This window comes from Triticum aestivum, chromosome 1A (assembly GCF_018294505.1).
Source record: "Triticum aestivum cultivar Chinese Spring chromosome 1A, IWGSC CS RefSeq v2.1, whole genome shotgun sequence".
In the NCBI taxonomy this organism is placed as follows: Eukaryota; Viridiplantae; Streptophyta; class Magnoliopsida; order Poales; family Poaceae; genus Triticum; species Triticum aestivum.
The window spans coordinates 108,044,414-108,064,015 of NC_057794.1; the positions used below are offsets into that span (position 1 = coordinate 108,044,414).

Below are 19,602 nucleotides of genomic sequence, written 5' to 3' on the forward strand. Positions count from 1 at the left end.
TAACGAGCTAGTCAAGTAGAGGCATACTAGGGACAGTCTGTTTGTCTATGTATTCACACATGTACTAAGTTTTCGGTTAATACAATTCTAGCATGAATAATAAACATTTATCATGATATAAGGAAATATAAATAACAACTTTATTATTGCCTCTAGGGCATATTTCCTTCAGAAGGCGGGCAATACAGAGCCGGCCAGAACACGACGGCCTAGGGTTCAACCCTATTACAGATTAGTTGCCTTCTCTCGACCGATCTCTTTCTTATAAGCCATGACAACTTACCGGAAAGAAGAAAATGAATAGTTCCCTTACCGGAAAGTAAACAGCGACATGATGAAGACTATCAGTCGTCCGATCTAAGATCGACGTCGGACACGAGCTCCTCCTGGTGTGAAGCGGTGAGTGAGTGTCCCGGCCGTCAGATGAATATCTTGCAGCTGCATTTGAATTCCCTTGAACCGGTATGGGGTGCTTAACTGGTGAAGTGTTTGAAGTGTCGAATTCTTCAGTTAGGGGCCTGACATTCCCCTCCCCGTCACCAACCCCTAGAGCGGCAAGCAGAGGGGAGGTGAATCACAGACTCGCCGATGAAGTCGGGGGGGGGGGGGGGGTAGGGGGTTTGCCCTAGCCGCCTAGGGTTAGGGATGAAAAAGGAGACGAAACTGTTGCATAATGTTTGAGCTAGAAGAGAGAAAAAAAATTGGTCTTGCTTAGTGAAGAGACAATCTCTTTATATGAAAAATGGCATTTTTAACCATTGTGCGAGATTTTTTTTCCATTTTTTGCGAAAAGAGATTTTTTTTCCTTAGCCACATGTTTCTTAATTTAATTTCAATCATTCACAAAAAAGTTCAATTTTAATCATTGAATGATTGTCTGGGTGATGCAGATAATGCAAGAGATAATCTATCGTATAACATGTTTTTTTTATCTTCTCTGCATGGTAATGAAATAGAGTGAAGTCTGATTTTAACCCTATGAATAAGAAAACATATCGTATCAAACACTGTACATAGCCTCCCCGCAAAAAAACACTGTACATAGCCTAAGTGAGTGAATAAGACTAATTCAAACGAACTCTTTTTTCACATTTCTCTTTCTACACATCAATTAGTTTTCTGCACAAAATTAACCAACTCCAAGAAACTAAAACTGTCCGTCCATCCATGTGACCGAACGTGCTTCGAATTCTCTGTCGATGAGGAAAGAAACCATGCCGTTCGCAGAGTCCTAGGCACACAGGTTCGCTTCCAGATTCCTTAATACCAGCAAGATCTGCTCAAATTAGGCACGAGAAAGGATAAGTTAGAGGAGATGGGACACATTGGGCCAGCTAGGTGATGTCAGAATGTGGCAATGTGCATGTGAAGTGCTCACCGTGTCCACGACGACGGGGTCGACGCCCTGCAGTTGAAGCCTGTGGAGTTGCGCATCGACCGGGACAGCCGCGTCGGAGGCGAAGACGTCGCCGACGAACCGGTAGACCAGAGCGAAGCGCAGGTCGTGGGGAGACAGTGGGAGCTCAACGGTTTCGTCCTGCAGGTGCAGGGCACCGGCGGACGGCCACTCTTCGGCGCCCGGTGCGTCGAGGTCCGGCCAACGGGATTCAGGCGCGGCGCATGCCCAGTCCATGCTCGGCTCCAGCATGTCGGCGTCAGGGTGGGCCGGCGGCTGCTGGCCGAGGGCCGCGCCGCGGCGAGGGTGAAGCGGCGGCGGCAGACACGCCCCGAGGCCGAGCTTCTGGGCCTTGAGGAAGTGCTTCTGGGCGTGGCTGCGGATCTGCACGCTCGTCTTGGTCGCCACCAAGGCCTCGATGCTCTTCCAGTCACGGCCGAATCTGCAGTCCCGCAAGAGGAAAACAAAATGGAAAGCTTCTCGTCAGTTCAGAGCTCCAAGTACAGGCAGAGAGGAAAGAGCAGCTGATCGAGGGATCGCTCACATGTGCAGGGCGTGGAGGAATCGCTCGTGCTCCTCGTCGGTCCACCTCTCCCGCGGCCTCGTGATCGTGTACGTCTTCCGGAGCTTCTTGTTCCTCCCCGCCGACGACGACCGTGCAGCAGCAGGCATCCTTACGCCTCTGACCATTGTTGCCATCGTCTTCTTCTCTCTATCTCTCTTTCAGGAGCAGCGCTGAAAAAACCCTCTCTTTTCGGTAGCGGAAGCGGCGGTGAGGAGTCTGTCGAGAGCTGATGCCTTGCACTGCAGTGAAGTGTGATGAACTGAGGTGGCTAGGAGCGCTCGCGTATATGTACTGGTCCGTCGAGCACCGGACAGGCGAGAACCCAAGCCGTGTGAGGCGTGGGGCACGTGCATGCGCCGTGTCTTTCGACCAGGCCACAGCAAGAACACACGTGCCCAATGTGGCACGCGGGGATTAGCCGCACGTGTCCGAAAGAAGGACACGGCTTACATAGTTCCAGCTCGCCTTCCCTTCCGGTATGCCTGCAGTCTCGCAGCTCGGCAGCCGTGGTTACGCCGACCGAGGGCGCCTAACTATATAGGCCGAACTTGAGCACGCAGCAGCTCGTTGCCTCGAAACAACCCAGCAAGCGGAACCCAACAGAGCAGATGCATCACAAAAATAGCCGCACGACCGCGGGTACCACAACACGTCAACACGACAAGACTGCTGCTTCGTTGTTCTAAAAAATATAAGCTACTGCTTCGCTAACCAGCATCGACATTCGACAAAGGAGCTGCCCCACATTTGCAATTGCAACATGGGGGGTTGCAACATCCATGTTCAGCTCGCGTTGCAAACACCTCCCGGCCGTCCCAGCATCTTCTGACTGTTGCGGTCAAGCGCTGTCTTGCATTGCTTGCCAGTGTTGCGGTCAAGCGCTGACTCATGTTAACCTCAAGGTCTACACAGCCTGCGTTGCGCTCGGCTGTCATGCGCTATGTTGTGTGTGCAAAACAGAACATTGAGGACAAGAGACGCCCCCTTTTTGGTTCCCTATTGCCTGTTGGGGGCGTTAACACGCTCGAGGTCTACTCTATGACATGGTGGTTTTACCCAAGTTCAGGCTGCTCGAGTAAAACCTTACGTCCTACTATATGCAAGCGTGAATTCTCTAAGAATCAAACCCCTTACTACGTAGCCTAGGCCTCCTTTTATAGTCACACAAGAGGTCACCACAATGGCTATACAATACCGCAGTGATATATACTCCCTCCGTTACAAATTACTTGTCTTAAATTTGTCTAGATACAGAGGTATCTAGCACTAAAATGAGTCTAGATACATCCGTATATAGACAAATCCAAAACAAGTAATTCGGAACAAAGGAAGTACCTACCGCATTAAATGCAGGGGGTATGTGGCGCTACATCCCGTTGCCGAGGCATAGATGTCTGTCTTGTCCTTGCAGCGCACTCCTTTTACCATGACGTTGGGGTAAAGAGTCACTCTCCTGGTAAAAGAGGGGTGTGAGTCATCTGCATCCCCCACGTGACAGCTAACCCTCCGCCCCCTAAGGCCATGGGAGGGGCAGTAGCTGTGCTGCGCCGCTGCAAGAAGGCTCGGCAAGTCTTGTCGAGACATGGAGGGGGGCTTTGTTGGAGCAGCACCCACAGGAAAAAGCTATTGCAGCTCAGGGGCCTGCAAGCCTTGCATAGTTGTACACAGAGATGCATCGGTAATCTTGGCTTTGACGTTGTCAATGGTGTCACAACTCACAAGACTCTTCTCCCAGGGTGATGGTTTTGCCAGTGAGCGTCAAGCAACGCAGTTGTGGCCCATGCTTGACACGCTACTGGCCCCGTCCGAGCTAGTGGAGGCCTGCAAACACAACCCGTGTTGCGCTCGGACTCAATCAAAGCCTGGTTGGACATAGTTGACGGCAAGGCACGATAGCAGATGACACAAAAAGGACAGGGCAAAAAACAAACATGTTTCGACTATCCTTTGCTACATAGTAGTTTCAACCAGAATACCAGATGCTTCAGTTCTCAAATGGGGCAATCTGACTCAGAGTATGTTAGTGGTGCCAACTACTACTCCCTCCGTACCTAAATATATGTCTTTGGGGGAGTGTAAACTGAACTCCCCCAGCGAATTATATTTCAGAACAGAGGTAATAGGTTACAAGGACGAAAACTGTAACCATGGAGACGGGCTTGTGTGGAAACAAATGTATGATGTGAAGGATCAGACACTGGCCAGGCCAATCACAGCATGTAAACCGGTGTGATCCCAAGCAGCTGGAAGCATTGTCGCATGACGACCCCCGTCGCTTCGCAAAGCAGCAGCCGGCTTGGCTCCTCCGGTGATCCAACAACCTGTGAGTTGACAAAGATAACGGTTACATCTCATGTGCTGAAAAATGGGAGGCTGGCGCTTTTAGCACCTAGTAGGTGGAAGCTGCTGCAATTTTTTCACTTGGAATAAATTAAACCATGGAAATAGATAAAAGTATACCTGGCAGTTTGTGTAGAACCTTGTGAACATTTCGGATAAGTTGTATAGGTATTCACACAGAACACTGGGAAGGAGATTGGTGCATGCCTCTTCAACAATCTGACAGATAGAAGCACGTTTATCAATACAAAAGGGGGACAAGATCACACTTAATTAAGCCATACAGGAATAACTTGAAAATAGAAGTGCCACAATGCTTTACTAGGTGACTGGTCGGAACAAGCCACACACCAGCAAGCAACATACTTGGTGCGGCACTCCACGCACTTGATGTGGAGGCACATCGTGCAGACAGTACCATCCTTATATAGACGCCTTCACCAGCGCACGTGGCTCAGTCGCCACTTAACCACCAATCTACTCCCTCCGTTTCTAAATATAAGTCCTTTTAGAGATTTCAACACGGACTACATACGGATGTATATAGACATATTCTAGAGTGTAGATTCACTCATTTTGCTCCGTATGTAGTCCGTATTGAAATCTTTAAAAGGACTTCTATTTAGGAACAGAGGGAGTAATTTTTTAGCACGGACAGGAATGGGGAGGTAGGCAAAGGAGCTCAAGGGGATTTACAGCTTTACATGGCAGACACCGTGCCAGTGCGAGGAGCCTAGTATTTCTCCTTGATTCTATAACTCTGCGGCTCTGAAGCTGGACATGAGCAAAGCCTACGACCGTGTCGACTGGAGTTTTTTGGAGAGAATCATGTCCCGGCTAGGTTTCTGTGAGGGCTTTGTGAAGCTAATATCAAAGTGCATCAGATCGGTCTCGTACAGATTCAAGATAAATTCGTTTTACACCAACCCAATTGTGCCAGGCAAGGGGCTCCGTCAGGGAGACCCCATCTCCCCCTATCTCTTCCTCATTTGTGCGGAGGGATTCTCGGCGTTGCTTCAACAAGCCGAGAGGGATGGCAGGCTGAAAGGCATCCAGGTGGCTCCGACGGCTCCGACGGTGTCACACTTACTGTTTGCCGACGACTCTCTACTTCTGTTCGAGGCCACTGAGGAGGGAGCATCTGAAATAAATCGTATCCTGCAGGTCTATGAGGCTGGGTCGGGTCAAATGGTTAACCGGGATAAGTCGTCCATCATGTTCAGCCGGAATACAAAGGCCACGGTCAAGGCTGCGGTGATGGATATTCTGGGTCTGCAGCAAGAAACGACAAATGGCAAGTTTCTGGGTCTCCCGCTTTATGTGGGCCGCTCAGTTAGGCAATGCTTCGAATACATAAAAGACCGGCTTTGGGCTAGGATCCATGGGTGGCTAGAACGGTTCCTCTCAATGCAAGGAAAGGAAATCCTAGTGAAAGCCGTGGCACAAGCGATCCCGACGTATGCTATGGGCTGCTTTGATCTGACCAAGGGGCTTTGTGAAGAACTGAGCAACATGATATGCAAGTACTGGTGGTCGCAGCAGAAAGACGAGAGGAAGTTGCACTGGGTGGGTTGGGAAAAGATGAAACTACCCAAGGAGGACGGAGGGCTGGGCTTCAAAGACCTATATTCGTTCAATCTGGCTATGCTCTCGAGACAGGTGTGGCGCCTGCTGCAGTCCCCGGACTCCTTGTGCGCTAGAGTACTGCAGGCAAAGTACTACCCCGGTGGAAGCATCCTTTCCGCTCTACCGACGATGGGCATGAGCTATACTTGGCGCAGCATCCTCAAGGGGTTGGAGATCGTAAAAGAAGGGTATATCTGGAGAGTCGGATCGGGGGAAAATATAAGGATTTGGGAAGACCCGTGGCTCCCGCGCGATCTGTCGAGATGTCCAATCTCTGGACGTGGGCAGAACATTCTGACCAAGGTTTGCGAGCTGATCGACCCATCACTAAACTCTTGGGATGAGGCGCTTGTGCGACAAACTTTCAACCAAGAGGATGCCGAATCTATCCTGTCCATACCAGTCTTTGATCAGCACGAAGATTTCATTGCTTGGCACTTTGATGCAAAGGGCCTTTTCTCTGTCAGATCAGCCTACAAAGTGCATGTAAGCTTGGTGAGGACCGAGAACCGGGTGCAGCAGGGTGAAGGAGCATCAAGCGCAGGTTGGCGGAATGCTGTTTGGCGAAGCATTTGGAAAATCAGCTGCCCCGGCAAAGTACACCACTTCCTGTGGCGGTTCGGGCACAATAGCCACCCCCTCCACATGAACATCGCGAGGAGAGGAATTGAATTAGATACTCGTTGTGCGGTGTGCGGGCGGCTGTTTGAAGACGGAGGCCATTTATTCTTCAAATGTAAATGGGTCAAGCAGGTGTGGAGGGCAGCTGGCCTTGACAATGTCAGACAGGAGCAGCTTGTTCACCCCTGGAAGTACTCGAGAAAGTTCTTGCCCTGCCAAACATGACGAAACTGAGGGTTGTTGGCCTGCTGTGGAAATGGTGGAGTGAGCGCAACAGTATTAGACACGGTGATCGGAGGACCCCGGCAGAGTCGTTTGCCAGCCAGCTGATGATTATTGCTGCGGAATGGAGTGAGTTCCACGCGAAAGTACAAAAATCACCGTCAGTGGACCATGGTAGATGGAACCCACCACCTCAGGATTGGATTACAATCAACCTGGACGCCTCCTTTCTTGCTACCAATAGACAGGGAGGCTGGGGATGTATTGCCAGGGACACGCTCGGGGACGTCTTGTTCGCTGCAGCGGGGCCCCTCGCCAACCTTACTTCGGCCACACATGCTGAAGCTTTGGCCCTCATGAAAGCCATAAATCTGGCAGAAAGCTTTGGTATGGGCCGGGTAATGTTCATGACGGACTGTCTCCCATTGAAACAAGCGTTGGATACCAACTTCTCTGATCGAAGCCATCTCGGGTGCCTCTTCCGCGAGTCCAAGTATTTGCTGCAATTGGGGTTCATTGTGTATAAAATCTTGTACGTGCGTCGCTCTTGTAATAAACCAGCACATTTATTGGCTGGCCGAGGTGTTAGGATGGGCATTGGTAGTGACCATGTATGGATCACGAACCTCCCCCTTGATGTAATGGGTGCTGTGGCCAACGATTTAGTCGAGCCCACTAGCTGATGGAATGCATGGTGTTCCAGATCAAAAAAAAAACTCATGACCTCCTACTAAAACCACCCCACAAGAGCACAATGGCCCATAAACCAGGTTGTTCTGATTTCATGTCGAATTTGGCAAGTCCCATAATACAAGAGAGTTTTTGACACTACACTAGTGTCAAAAACACTTATATTATGGGAGGGAGGGAGTATTATCTATAAAACCAGTTTCCTAACGCATATCAAGTCAGATTTCCTTCAAACATACTCCCTCTGTATCAAAATATAAGACGTTTTTTTACACTGTTTGATACGGAGGGAGTACTTAAAGAATCTACAGAATATAACCACATCGAACTATGGCAGAGACCTAGCCTGGGAGGGGTCCATCAGGAACGGGAAGAAGGACAAAACATTAGGGGAGGAAAGAAGATGTACAACTTTTTGTTGACTCACAGCCAAGTCATCCAAACAGTTGCCCATGAGTCTACACATAATTGGCACTTCAGTCATACGATACAGCAAACTACCTTCTCATAGCCTAGGGCAAAAGGGGTTGAAGTAAAATGTATTGATCACATTGTGTGTAACACGCTTTATTTGCGCCCAAAACAACAAAGCCTTTAGTCCCAAACAAGTTGGGGTAGGCTAGAGGTGAAACCCATAAGATCTCGCAACCAACTCATGGCTCTGGTACATGGATAGCAAGCTTCCACGCACCCCTGTCCATAGCTAGCTCTTTGGTGATACTCCAATCCTTCAGGTCTCTCTTAACGGACTCCTCCCATGTCAAATTCGGTCTACCCCGTCCTCTCTTGACATTCTCCGCACGCTTTAGCCGTCCGCTATGCACTGGAGCTTCTGGAGGCCTGCGCTGAATATGCCCAAATCATCTCAGACGATGTTGGACAAGCTTCTCTTCAATTGGTGCTACCCCAACTCTATCTCGTATATCATCATTCCGGACTCGATCCTTCCTCGTGTGGCCACACATCCATCTCAACATACGCATCTCCGCCACACCTAACTGTTGAACATGTCGCCTTTTAGTCGGCCAACACTCAGCATCATACAACATTGCGGGTCGAACCGCCGTCCTGTAGAACTTGCCTTTTAGCTTTTGTGGCACTCTCTTGTCACAGAGAATGCCGGAAGCCTGGCGCCACTTCATCCATCCGGCTTTAATTCGATGGTTCACATCTTCATCAATACCCCCATCCTCCACCCTCAAAAATACCCCCATCCTCCGGTAGCATTGACCCCAAATACCGAAAGGTGTCCTTCCGAGGTACCACCTAGCCATCAAGGCTAACCTCCTCCTCACACCTAGTAGCACTGAAACCGCACATCATGTACTCGATTTTAGTTCTACACTTCTACTAAGCCTAAACCCTTTCGATTCCAAGGTTTGTCTCCATAACTCTAACTTCCTATTTACCCCCGTCCGACTATCGTCAACTAGCACCACATCATCCGCAAAGAGCATACACCATGGGATATTTGTATATCCCTTGTGACCTCATCCATCACCAATGCAAAAAGATAAGGGCTCAAAGCTGACCCCTGATGCAGTCCTATCTTAATCGGGAAGTCAGCGGTGTCGACATCACTTGTTTGGACACTTGTCACAACATTATCGTATATGTCCTTGATGAGGGTAATGTACTTTGCTGGGACCTTGTGTTTCTCCAAGGCCCACCACATGACATTCCACCCAAAACAACTAGCACAAAATTCCTCCAAAAAAAACTAGCACAATCAAATGTTTACTAATCACTGTGCCTGCTCACAGTTCAACAATATTACCAGACTACAGTTGTAGCGCTGGATCAAATGAATAGATTTAGTTGCGGCGACAATCATACCTCTGCATAACGGATAAGATACAGTCCCAAGACACGCTCATCTGGATGAGCAAGAGAAATGTTCCCACTCTGAGCACAAAAGGTAAACAATTTAATCCATTTCCAATGGCCGAAAGAATTTCATGGTGATTTTATATAATTGACAGCATAAACACGAAAAGCTAACAAGTGTTTACCACTTTTAGCTCTTCTACATCCATGTTGGATTTTCGAATGATGGAGCAGATACGAGCATGAGCATACTGAAGATAGACAGCAGTATTTCCCTGTTCACAAAGGGAATAAGGATGTAAATAAAAATTAGGGAGAGTGAGCAAAAAGATGATGAGGTCAGAATAGAAGTTCCGTTCATGCAAAGGAAAGACGATACAGTAATGCCAGTAACAGAAACACACACAACAAATACAGTATAAGGTACAGAGCATAGAGCCATAGAGTAAAGACGTTGATCCGTCCACAAAACGTGGGGTTTGAAAATACCTTGTCACTTAGCATCTGATCAAAGCTGAACGTGTAATTAGTCAGTCGGTTATTCTTCAGATCCGCATACCTGCATTGAAGATAGAAAACATGAGTATACAAATCGATTTAGGATTAAAAGCATTAAATTATTCAACTTCAGTCCAACAAGTTTGTCCTCATAAAAGAAGAAAAACTGGTACATACTTGACAGCGCCATATCCTACTGCCTTTGAAGTTTGCTCTAGTTCCTCATCAGTCCAGTCAACAATTTTACCTGAACAAAACCATGATCATATAAGACTATTAAGAATGATCATATAAGACTATTAAGAAAACAAAACGAAGTTGTATAAGCGTACCGCTTACCATTTTCAGTGAGACGCTGGAGAAGTTCTGATTTACTTCGAGATTTAGCCTCATCAAGTAGGTCTCCCAACCGAACAACCTCAGTACTACGAGTTCGGAAGCGCTTGCCATCTGCTCCAAGAACAAGGCCAAACCCAACATGACTCGTTTTTGGGAACTTCTTTTCCTTTGGATCTGGAAGCCAACCAGCCATCCTGGCAGCCTGAGACAAAAACAATATGTAAAATGAAATCCCATGCAGAATATGGAATGAAGATAAAAACGGTTCTCTTGATCTGAAGAATTACTAGCATCAATATTGCAATAACAGGTTTCTGCTAAAGATAAATGGCACTTTGTACATGCCTTGAAAAACATATCAAAGTGCTGCTGCTGACCAACATCTGTTACATATATTATCCATTCCGCCTTCTCAACATTAAGCCGGTACCTTGAGAAAAGCAAGGACCAAGAAAAGGTGTAAGTTCATAAAATCCATCACTGCACAAATTAGACTGCATCAACTATGAAAATACATCCACTTTGCTTCTACAGAAAACAGCTAAATAGGCACTCAGAAAGATATGAAGGAAAAAGCATGCATTATTTAACTACTAACCAAAGAGCAGCCAAGTCTGTCGAGGCATAGTTGAAGCCACCATCTCTTTTAACCACTATCAAAGGAATTTGATGACCTTGAATGAATAATACACGAGCACCCTCACTTTCCTCGATCAAACCTTGGCTACTCAATTTCTCCAAGACTTGCGGAATATAGGGATTATAAAAGCTCTCCCCCTGAAAAGTGAGTAGATGAGCTTCGTTTCTCACCGATTAACATAAAAAAATAACCTTTTGGTTGCTTCCAGGGAAGAGACTAGACATTCAAGCGAATGAACACAAAGGGACACAGATGCTTTGATCAGAGTGATTTTGGATGATACAGTAAAGTATAAAGTGTTGCAGAAAAATGGCATCAACAAATACACAACAAAAAGGAATTTCTTAAGTCCAGAAAATATCTCAAGAAATATTGGCTGGTAATATGATAAGCGGAAGAAATTGGCAAAAAAGGACAGGTTTATTAAATTTCTAAAGCAAAAGGATCCATAACAACCAATAAGTGAAGCCAGATTGTAATACTTGGCAGCAATTGTTAATTTACGATCTGCGAGGATTCTATGACAATGAGAAAATATGCCAGGGTGAGTAATCTAAGATTTAATTTGACTACCGGCATGTTCTTTCATTATGATTCAAGTGGGAGAAAGAAAATAAACACCTTTGAGCAAAACTGCTAATCAACAAACATTGCACAAGTTTCAGTTCAAGAAAGTACAATAGTTCATGTTGCAGTTTGCATACAACAAGGATATTATGAGGGCAAAGTTCAAACATTCAAGAAACAGATGTGTTGGGTTCAACATTAAAAAAATCAGGTTGCAGCTACATTCCGTCGATACTTTATTGAGCAAACTTTACAGATCAGTAAAAAAAGCAACATTACCTTTTCTTCAAGTTGTACATCTAAGAGCTTGTAAACCTGGTCAAATTCGTTCCTGCTGATTTCACATATCTTTTTCCAAGCAGCACGATACTTCTCCTCCCCTCCCTACAGTGTGTTGTTGCTGAGGTTAGAAGAAAAAACCACAATCTTCCCAGACTCCACATGCAAGGTGAACTTACCTGTAACCGAACAACAGCTTGTTGAGCCCTATCTTTAAATTCTGCATCTTCATCAAATCTTTGTTTGGATGCTTTATAGAAAACCTGCAGCAAATAACCAAATTAATATATGACTATTTGTTTAATGAATCAGAAATTCTAACACAATGTAAAATAAGCACTTCTTTTGACTTTGGCAATATAAGCACAATGCATGGAACAACACCTTACCTGAAGGTCACCAATAGCCTGGCTGCCAAGTTCCTCCCAATTCGGAAACTTTTCAAATAGAAATTCTATGAGCATTCCAAACTGCATGAACAAAGACCAACATAGTTTAGTACACGAAGCAGAAATTCATTTAACTTAGAAGGCTTCCATATAAGCAAGCAAATTTTTCAGTTACTAGTGCCTACAGAACAAGCAGAAGTAGATATCTCTGCCAATGCAATAATACTAAAACCCCAATTTCTCCAGCACGGTACAAAATAGTTCGATCAAGTATAAAATCAACTGTTAGTATGTTACAAAATACTCCCTCCGTCCGGAATTAGTTGACGCTCAAACGGATGTATCTAGACGTATTTCAGTGCTAGATACATCCGCTTGAGCGTCAACTAATTCTGGACGGAGGTAGTAGATAAGAAAGCTTAGATATTAATAGTACATCTAATAATTACAAGGTTATAAAATGTAATTAAAGAGCAATCAAAGAGCTAAAGGAAAACACAGCAGCATTTGGATAAACAAATTAGATCAAATTACATTGTGAAATGGAAACAAGCTCTAGTTTATCAAACTACCAAAGTACAGAAAGTAGTGCACATTGCAGCAATGAATAGAGCACATCATAGTGTAATAGGTAGTAAGTAGATCTCATGGAAAATACCATCAACAGAACCTGCCAAATATTTGGTGGCACAGAAGAACCGCACCAAATGAACATTTTAATTCATCAATGTGTCAAAGGTACATGAAACTGGAAATGGATGCAGGCCCAAAAATCATAACCACACCCAGGAAAAAATAAGGATGAATTTATGTGCATAACAACATTCTCTATGAACCAAAAGGGTTCAAAAGATTAAGAGGTCATATGTTTGTACCCGTATTTTCCACCAGAAAAAAAGCAAGTATTTTAAAGTACCTAAAGGTCATAGCACCAAATCTATTACCTGTGTACCCCAGTCTCCCACATGATTGCGTCGGAGAACTTCAACATTTGAGAATTCAAACATACGTGCTAAGGTGTCTCCGATGATTGTTGATCTTAGATGCCCAACATGCATTTCCTTTGCAATATTAGGAGATGAGAAATCAAGCACTACCCTCTTAACTGGCAGAATTGGTGCCCAAGTTTTGATACCATTCACAAGCATATCTTGTATTCTCTGCAACAATGTAGTTCAATGGTGCTTAGCAGAAAGGAATTGTAGTATCAATGAATGCATGCAAAGCTTGCAGATAAAACAATCTCAGGCAGACCTTAGCAACCCAGCTCTTGGATAAGACAATATTCACAAAACCAGGACCAGCAACAGAGGCTGATTCAATAACGTCACAGGCAGGCAGGTTCTTAGCAATCGCCTGTGAAAAAATCAGCACGTATAAAAAGGTTGAAATGAATGAACAAGGAAATAACATTTTTTCCCGCAAAAAAAAAGTTCTAACCTGTCCGATTGCATTGGGGTTTTTGAAGCTTGTCCCGGATCCCTTTACTTTTGACCACAATCCCATTGCATTGTTGCTGCATACGGTTTAGATAAAGTTTCTTGATGAGCACATTGAAGGGATGCTAACATGAACAGGAGTCACACATGTCCGGATCATCAAATAAAATAGACACATAGGGGGACGTACCACTGGTAGTCACCAAACTTTCCCGTGCAAACTTCAACTATCGGTTCTACATCCACTTCAGGCACTGTCGCACGGAGTGACAGGGCCGCCAAATTGGAGATCTGCTGCTTGACACTCCCAGCTCCCTGCATGGCCTAGCAGTTTGGGTCGTCACCATCTCAATTAAGTAGATACGGGCAAACACACACACAACACAATCATCTCCAGAACCAGCAATCCAATACTCACCGGCGCCGCAGGTTCCTGGGCCGAGCCTGAGGCAGAAGTGGAGGTCTCGTCTCCCATGGTGGTGGAAGCGTAGCAGGCGCTCCTTAGTGACCTTGCGAAGGGAGATGCTCTACAATGACCTAGCTAGATAGGCAGCACAAAGATAAGCAAGAAGGCCGAAATTAGGCCCCAAAAAGAAAGAACTATGAAGTGAAACTTGTTATATCGTCAGCCACGAATCCCCACCAAGCTACAATTTAAACCTAGCATGTCATAGGTTAACTTGAGCAGAGTGCAGAATGAACGACAGCCTTTTTCATCCCCAACTCCAAAAGCTGTGGGTAAATTCGCATGACCCCCATACGCCGACTAGCAGATTCGTGCACAACAAATTTACTTTAGGGTGCTATAAACCGGAACCATGTGAAACTAAATTCAAATCAAACATCTCAAGCACCGTACATTCTAAACCCCGCAAGAGGTCCACTAGACAATCCGCCATTCCCTGTAAAATCTTCGGAGCTCGCAGGCGCGGACCCTAAACCAAAAACCGCACCAAACTCAAACCCATGACCCCTCGGATTTCTGCTGCCAAATCAGACCTCGCAACTCCGAGCGACGCGGGGACCGCGCGGCGCTATGAACGGCCGGAGCGGGGTGGAACCGGATGGGGTCGGGGGGGGAGGAGAAGTCGCGGGAGCGAGGACTCACCGAATCGCGGAGCAGCGCGGCGGGCGGAGACGAGGAGTCGCGCGGGGGTAGGCGCCGCCACTACTGCAGTTGCTGCTGCGGCCGCGAGTGCCCGCATCTCGACCTCGTTCGCGAATAAATACGCTCCCACGCCGCGTGCAGGGAAAGGCTAGGCGAGGGTTTTCGGTGCGCCTTATCGGGCCCGTCAAGTCTCGACCTCTTTGGGGCGTCGATATGGAGCCAAAGACAGTTTCCGCTCGAAATTTGCTTACGTTTGACTTTTATAATCTATAAATTTCAAGTCTTTGGGGCTTATTATGTGTGGATATGCCAAACAGGTTAAGATTTTTGAACAGATTTCGCTAAAAATCTGACGTCATATTTTTTTTGAAAAGAGATTAAACCCACGGCCTCTGCATCAATTGATGCATGCAGCTATCTTTATTAATTATTTCACAAAGGTCTGACAAAAACATACATCAAATCACCCGAAGCCATCAACTCACCCGAATCCACTAATCACACCTACAAACTCAATAATGTGAAATGCTCTCACTCTTCATATCTAAAAACGGTGTCGTCACCGATCCATCCACATAACGATTAAGACCAACAGTCGGTGCAGACTACCGAAAGCACACACCACATGCACATGTTTTTAGGAGCCGCCATCATCATCGGACCACTGGCCCATATTCAGAAGAGAAATCCACATCATTCTTGCCAGTCCGGACATCCGTCGACGCCACCACGGCGCCCAACCGTGCCACCGCCCTGCGCTCATCCGTCCAGACGCGAAGACTCTGGAAGATCTGCCGTGCGTAGCACTTGCCAACTAGTCATGACTCAGCGTAGCACCTATCGACCAGGCATGACTTGACAGCTTCACCGAAGCTCTGTGCAAGACGAAGCCGCTTCACCTCCTGCCTCTGTCTTCCAGCGCTGCTCCACAAACAATGCTCCCAAGAGAGAAACGGCACCGTAGTACTGTCATCGTCCGATCTGGAAGACCAGATCCTAGGGTTTCCCCCGAAGCAGCACGAGTGGGTCGACAACATTTACATAACGATGCCCTCATCAACGTAACGGCGCAAAATGCCGCCATCGCCCGCCAACGACTCGGTTTTCACCGGTAACTGTGTCTCCCCGACTCGTGCCGGAACTAGATGACGAATCTCGAGACCCGACCACCCAGCCGTAGGCCGACCACCTCTGGCGAAAGAGGTGACCACCACTACCGGCTACACCGGCCATAACAGATCTAACGGAGGTGCCGCCGACGCGACCACCAGGCCCTTCATTCCGCTGCCGCCGATCCAAAGGCAGATGGTGTGCCGCCGCCGCCCGAACAGGGCTGGCCACCACACCTGCAGCCCGCGCCGCCTCCGACCCCGCCGCGTCGCAGCCATCGTCGTCGTACCGATCAGATCAGGCACGCCACCATACGATTCGAGGCCCTACACAACCCAGAGATGCGGGGGAGACGCGATGTCCTCCGCCACCGCCGTCGGCCCCTGGGCTTAGGCCGGTGGCGTCCCCCGGCGGTGGCGTAGGGAGGGGAGGAGGGAGTGCGCACCGGCGATGGCTAGGTTTTTGGGCGCCGCCCGAGTCGCCCTAGCGGGGGGGCGACGCGGGGGTCAGCCTTGGCTGTTCTTATAAAATTGGGGGAGAATTTCACTTCCCCGCCTCTGCACCAACTAGGGATGCATACGGCCTTTTAAGTATGAGTAATAGGATTTTTAATCTCAGTTACGCACCGAGCCAAGTCCTCAACGATAAATGTAGCAGCGGAAAGTAAAATGTTGCATATGAAGGTAAAGGGAAGGGTTTGAAGAGTGCGAACACAATGGAGACACGGAGATTTTTGGCATGGTTCCGATAGGTGGTACTATCGTACATCCACGTTGATGGAGACTTCAACCCACGAAGGGTAACGGTTGCGTGAGTCCGTGGAGGGCTCCACCCACGAAGGGTCCATAAAGAAGCAACCTTGTTTATCCCACCATGGCCATCGCCCACGAAGGACTTGCCTCACTCGGGTAGATCTTCACGAAGTAGGCGATCTCCTTACCCTTACAAACTTCTTGGTTCAACTCCACAACTTGTCGGAGGCTCCTAAGCGACACATAACCAATCTAGGAGACACCACTCTCCAAAAGGTAATATATGATGTATTGATGATGAACCCCTTGCTCTTGTGCTTCAAATGATAGTCTCCCCAGCACTTAACTCTCTCTCGCAGATTTGGATATGGTGGAAAGATGATTTTGAGTGGAAAACAACTCGGGGAAGGCTAGAAATCAAGAATCTTGCGGTAGGATTGGAATATCTTGATCTCAACACATGAGTAGGTGGTTCTCTCTCGGAAAATATATGCTGAAAGTGTAGGCACGTTCTGATGGCTCTCTCACAAATGGAGAAGGGGTGGAGGGTATATATAGCCTCCACATAAAATCCAACCATTACACACATTTTAGTTTAAAATGTGAACATTAGGAATCTCGGTGGGACCGACTGGAACAACTCGGTGGGACCGGTGTGCTAGGGCTTAGGGTAAACCTCATCTCGGTGGAGCCGATTGCATCAATTCGGTGAGATAGAAGTGAAGCAATAGGGCAACAGAGAATTGGTCAAGCCATCTCGATGAGACCGATCGCTATTTTGGTGAGACCGAAATAATTGCAACAGATAACAAAGAGTTGGCAAGGCCATCTCGGTGAGACCGAGATCCATATTGGTGTGACCAACTTGTTAGGGTTTCTAGTTGTGGCTATGTCATATGAACCCAGTGGCTCCAGATAGGATGAATCCATGGGGCCGAGTTGGAGTCTAGGGTTTTGACATATTTGGATGGAGAAAGTGGTTCAGGATATTTGGAGCAATATCACTAAGCATTTGAGCAAGCAAGCCATTAAGCAACACCGCATCCCCTTTTAATAGTATTGGCTCTCAATGTGATCTTGGATCACTTAAAATAAAATGAAGAGTTTTGAGCTTTAGCCAATATGTGTCCTTAGCATTTTGAGAGGTCCACATCTCTACTCCATGCCATGCCATTCATTGAACTTTCTAAAATATTAATCTTGAATGGATATTAGTTCAATGAGCTATATGTTGTTATAAATTACCAAAACCATCTGGAGATTAGTTGCACTTTCAATCTTCCCCTTTTTGGTAATTGATGACAACATATAGATCAAAGCTTCGACAAATGATAATGTGAATGAAATACATCATCACTTTGAGAAGTATGTGATAAGCAAGATGAGGGAGTCCTATATTAGGGGGTCTCCGGACAGTCAGACTATATCCTTTGGCCGGACTGTTAGACTATGAAGATACAAGATTGAATACTTCGTCTCGTGTCCGGATGGGACTCTACTTGGCGTGGAAGGCAAGCTAGGCAATACGGATATGTATATCTCCTCCTTTGTAATCGACCTTGTGTAACCCTAACCCTTTCCGGTGTCTATATAAATCGGAGGGTTTTAATCCGTAGGACAACATACAATCATACCATAGGCTAGCTTCTAGGGTTTAGCCTCTCCGATCTCATGGTAGATCAACTCTTGTAATACCCATATCATCAAGAATAAATTACGCAGGACGTAGGGTTTTACCTCCATCAAGAGGGCCCGAACCTAGGTAAAACACCGTGTTTCCTGCCTCCTGTTACCATCCGCCTTAGACGCACAGTTCGGGACCCCCTACCCGAGATCCGCCGGTTTTGACACCGACATTGGTGCTTTCATTGAGAGTTCTTCGGTGTCGTCGCCGTTAGGCTTGATGGCTCCTACGATCATCGATAGCGATGCAGTCCAGGGTGAGACTTTTCTCCCCGGACAGATCTTTGTGTTCGGCGGCTTCGCACTGCGGGCCAACTCGCTTGGCCATCTGGAGCAGATCGAAAGTTACGCCCCTGGCCACTAGGTCAAGTTTGGAAGCTTAAATTACACGACCGATATCCGCGGAGACTTGATCTTCGACGGATTCGAGCCCCTGCCTTGTGCGCCACGCGGTCACGATGAGTACGATTTAGCTCTACCATCGGACCGTATTCAGGAGATCGCACCGGCAGCCGCTCCGAGCCTCAATTCGGAGCCAGTTGCGCCATCCATGGACGGGTGGATAGACCCCATCACGGAGGCCGTATCCTCAGCGGTGATCGAGCCAAACATCGACCTTACCCTGCACGAGAGCCGTGTTGTCAGACTACCGGATCCTTCTCCGGCTACGGACTCCGAACCGCCTGCACCCGTTCCTAGCGAATCCGATTGGGCGCCGATCATGGAGTCTACCTCCGCGGATATCTTTCAGCACTCGCCCTTCGGCGACGTACTGAATTCATTAAAGTCTCTCTCCTTGTCAGGAAAGTCCTGGCCGAACTATGTCCGGCAGGATTGGGATGCGGATGACGAAGAAATTTGCCGCCCACCCACCACCCACTTAGTAGCCACTGTCGATGACTTAACCGACATGCTCTACTTCGACTCCGAAGACATCGACGATATGGACGACGATGCAGGAGACGAACTGGAACCACTGCCCACAGGGCACTAGACGCCCACTTCATCACATGACGTATACATGGTGGACACACAAAAAGAAAACGACGACGAGGAACGGAAGGACGCAACGAAGGGTTGTCCCCTCGAGAAGCAGTCAAAGTGGCGGCATAAGCGCCGCTCCAAATCCTGCCTCGGCAGAAACAACGATCATATAGACCCAGCGTTAGAGTAGGGTGAACCCTCGCCGGACCACGGCAACACGGAGAATCAAACCGAACAACCCGACTCTGTCAAAGATAATAGTCCGGACGACATCACACCAGACATACACCCGGAGCAACAGAATGCCCGTCAAAGGCTTGTTGCCACCGCGAGGAGTCTAAAAAAGCAGAAGCAAAGGCTCAAGGTTGCGCAAGACACACTCAAAATCAGATGGAGTAAAGTACTCAACACAGCAGCGAAGTACGGCGGTAATCGCCCCACCAAGAGCTACTCGAAGCGGAAGTTGCTACCTGAATTCGATGAGGAGGCCTTAGATCCCCCGCAACCAAAAATTAAAACGGCCATCT

The 19,602-nt window shown here is 47.4% G+C and overlaps 2 protein-coding genes across 5 annotated transcripts; both read right to left on the reverse strand.

Moving 5' to 3' along the window:
* Positions 1–910: 910 nt before the first annotated feature.
* Positions 911–2,223, reverse strand: LOC123039175 (protein REVEILLE 6). Its single transcript, XM_044462448.1, has 3 exons — positions 1,941–2,223; positions 1,379–1,838; positions 911–1,276 (listed from the first exon to the last, which is right to left on the reverse strand). Exons 1-3 carry the CDS (start codon positions 2,093–2,095, stop codon positions 1,232–1,234), a joined length of 660 nt encoding a protein of 219 aa, XP_044318383.1. The 5' UTR covers positions 2,096–2,223; the 3' UTR covers positions 911–1,231.
* A 1,654-nt stretch (positions 2,224–3,877) lies between these two features.
* Positions 3,878–14,764, reverse strand: LOC123039186 (arginine--tRNA ligase, cytoplasmic). Of its 4 annotated transcripts, none has more exons than XM_044462470.1 (18): positions 14,547–14,764; positions 13,857–13,979; positions 13,629–13,753; positions 13,440–13,515; positions 13,254–13,355; positions 12,944–13,159; positions 12,000–12,080; positions 11,790–11,873; positions 11,611–11,715; positions 10,723–10,901; positions 10,470–10,554; positions 10,125–10,326; positions 9,963–10,032; positions 9,777–9,846; positions 9,473–9,562; positions 9,297–9,365; positions 4,422–4,520; positions 3,878–4,282 (listed from the first exon to the last, which is right to left on the reverse strand). In XM_044462470.1, exons 2-18 carry the CDS (start codon positions 13,911–13,913, stop codon positions 4,172–4,174), a joined length of 1,821 nt encoding a protein of 606 aa, XP_044318405.1. In that variant the 5' UTR covers positions 13,914–13,979; positions 14,547–14,764; the 3' UTR covers positions 3,878–4,171. The 4 variants fall into 4 exon arrangements, with proteins under 4 accessions (XP_044318405.1, XP_044318400.1, XP_044318397.1 ...); XM_044462465.1 differs by having other exon boundaries at positions 13,629–13,762; XM_044462462.1 differs by having other exon boundaries at positions 13,857–13,975; positions 14,547–14,758.
* Between the last annotated feature and the right edge of the window lie 4,838 nt (positions 14,765–19,602).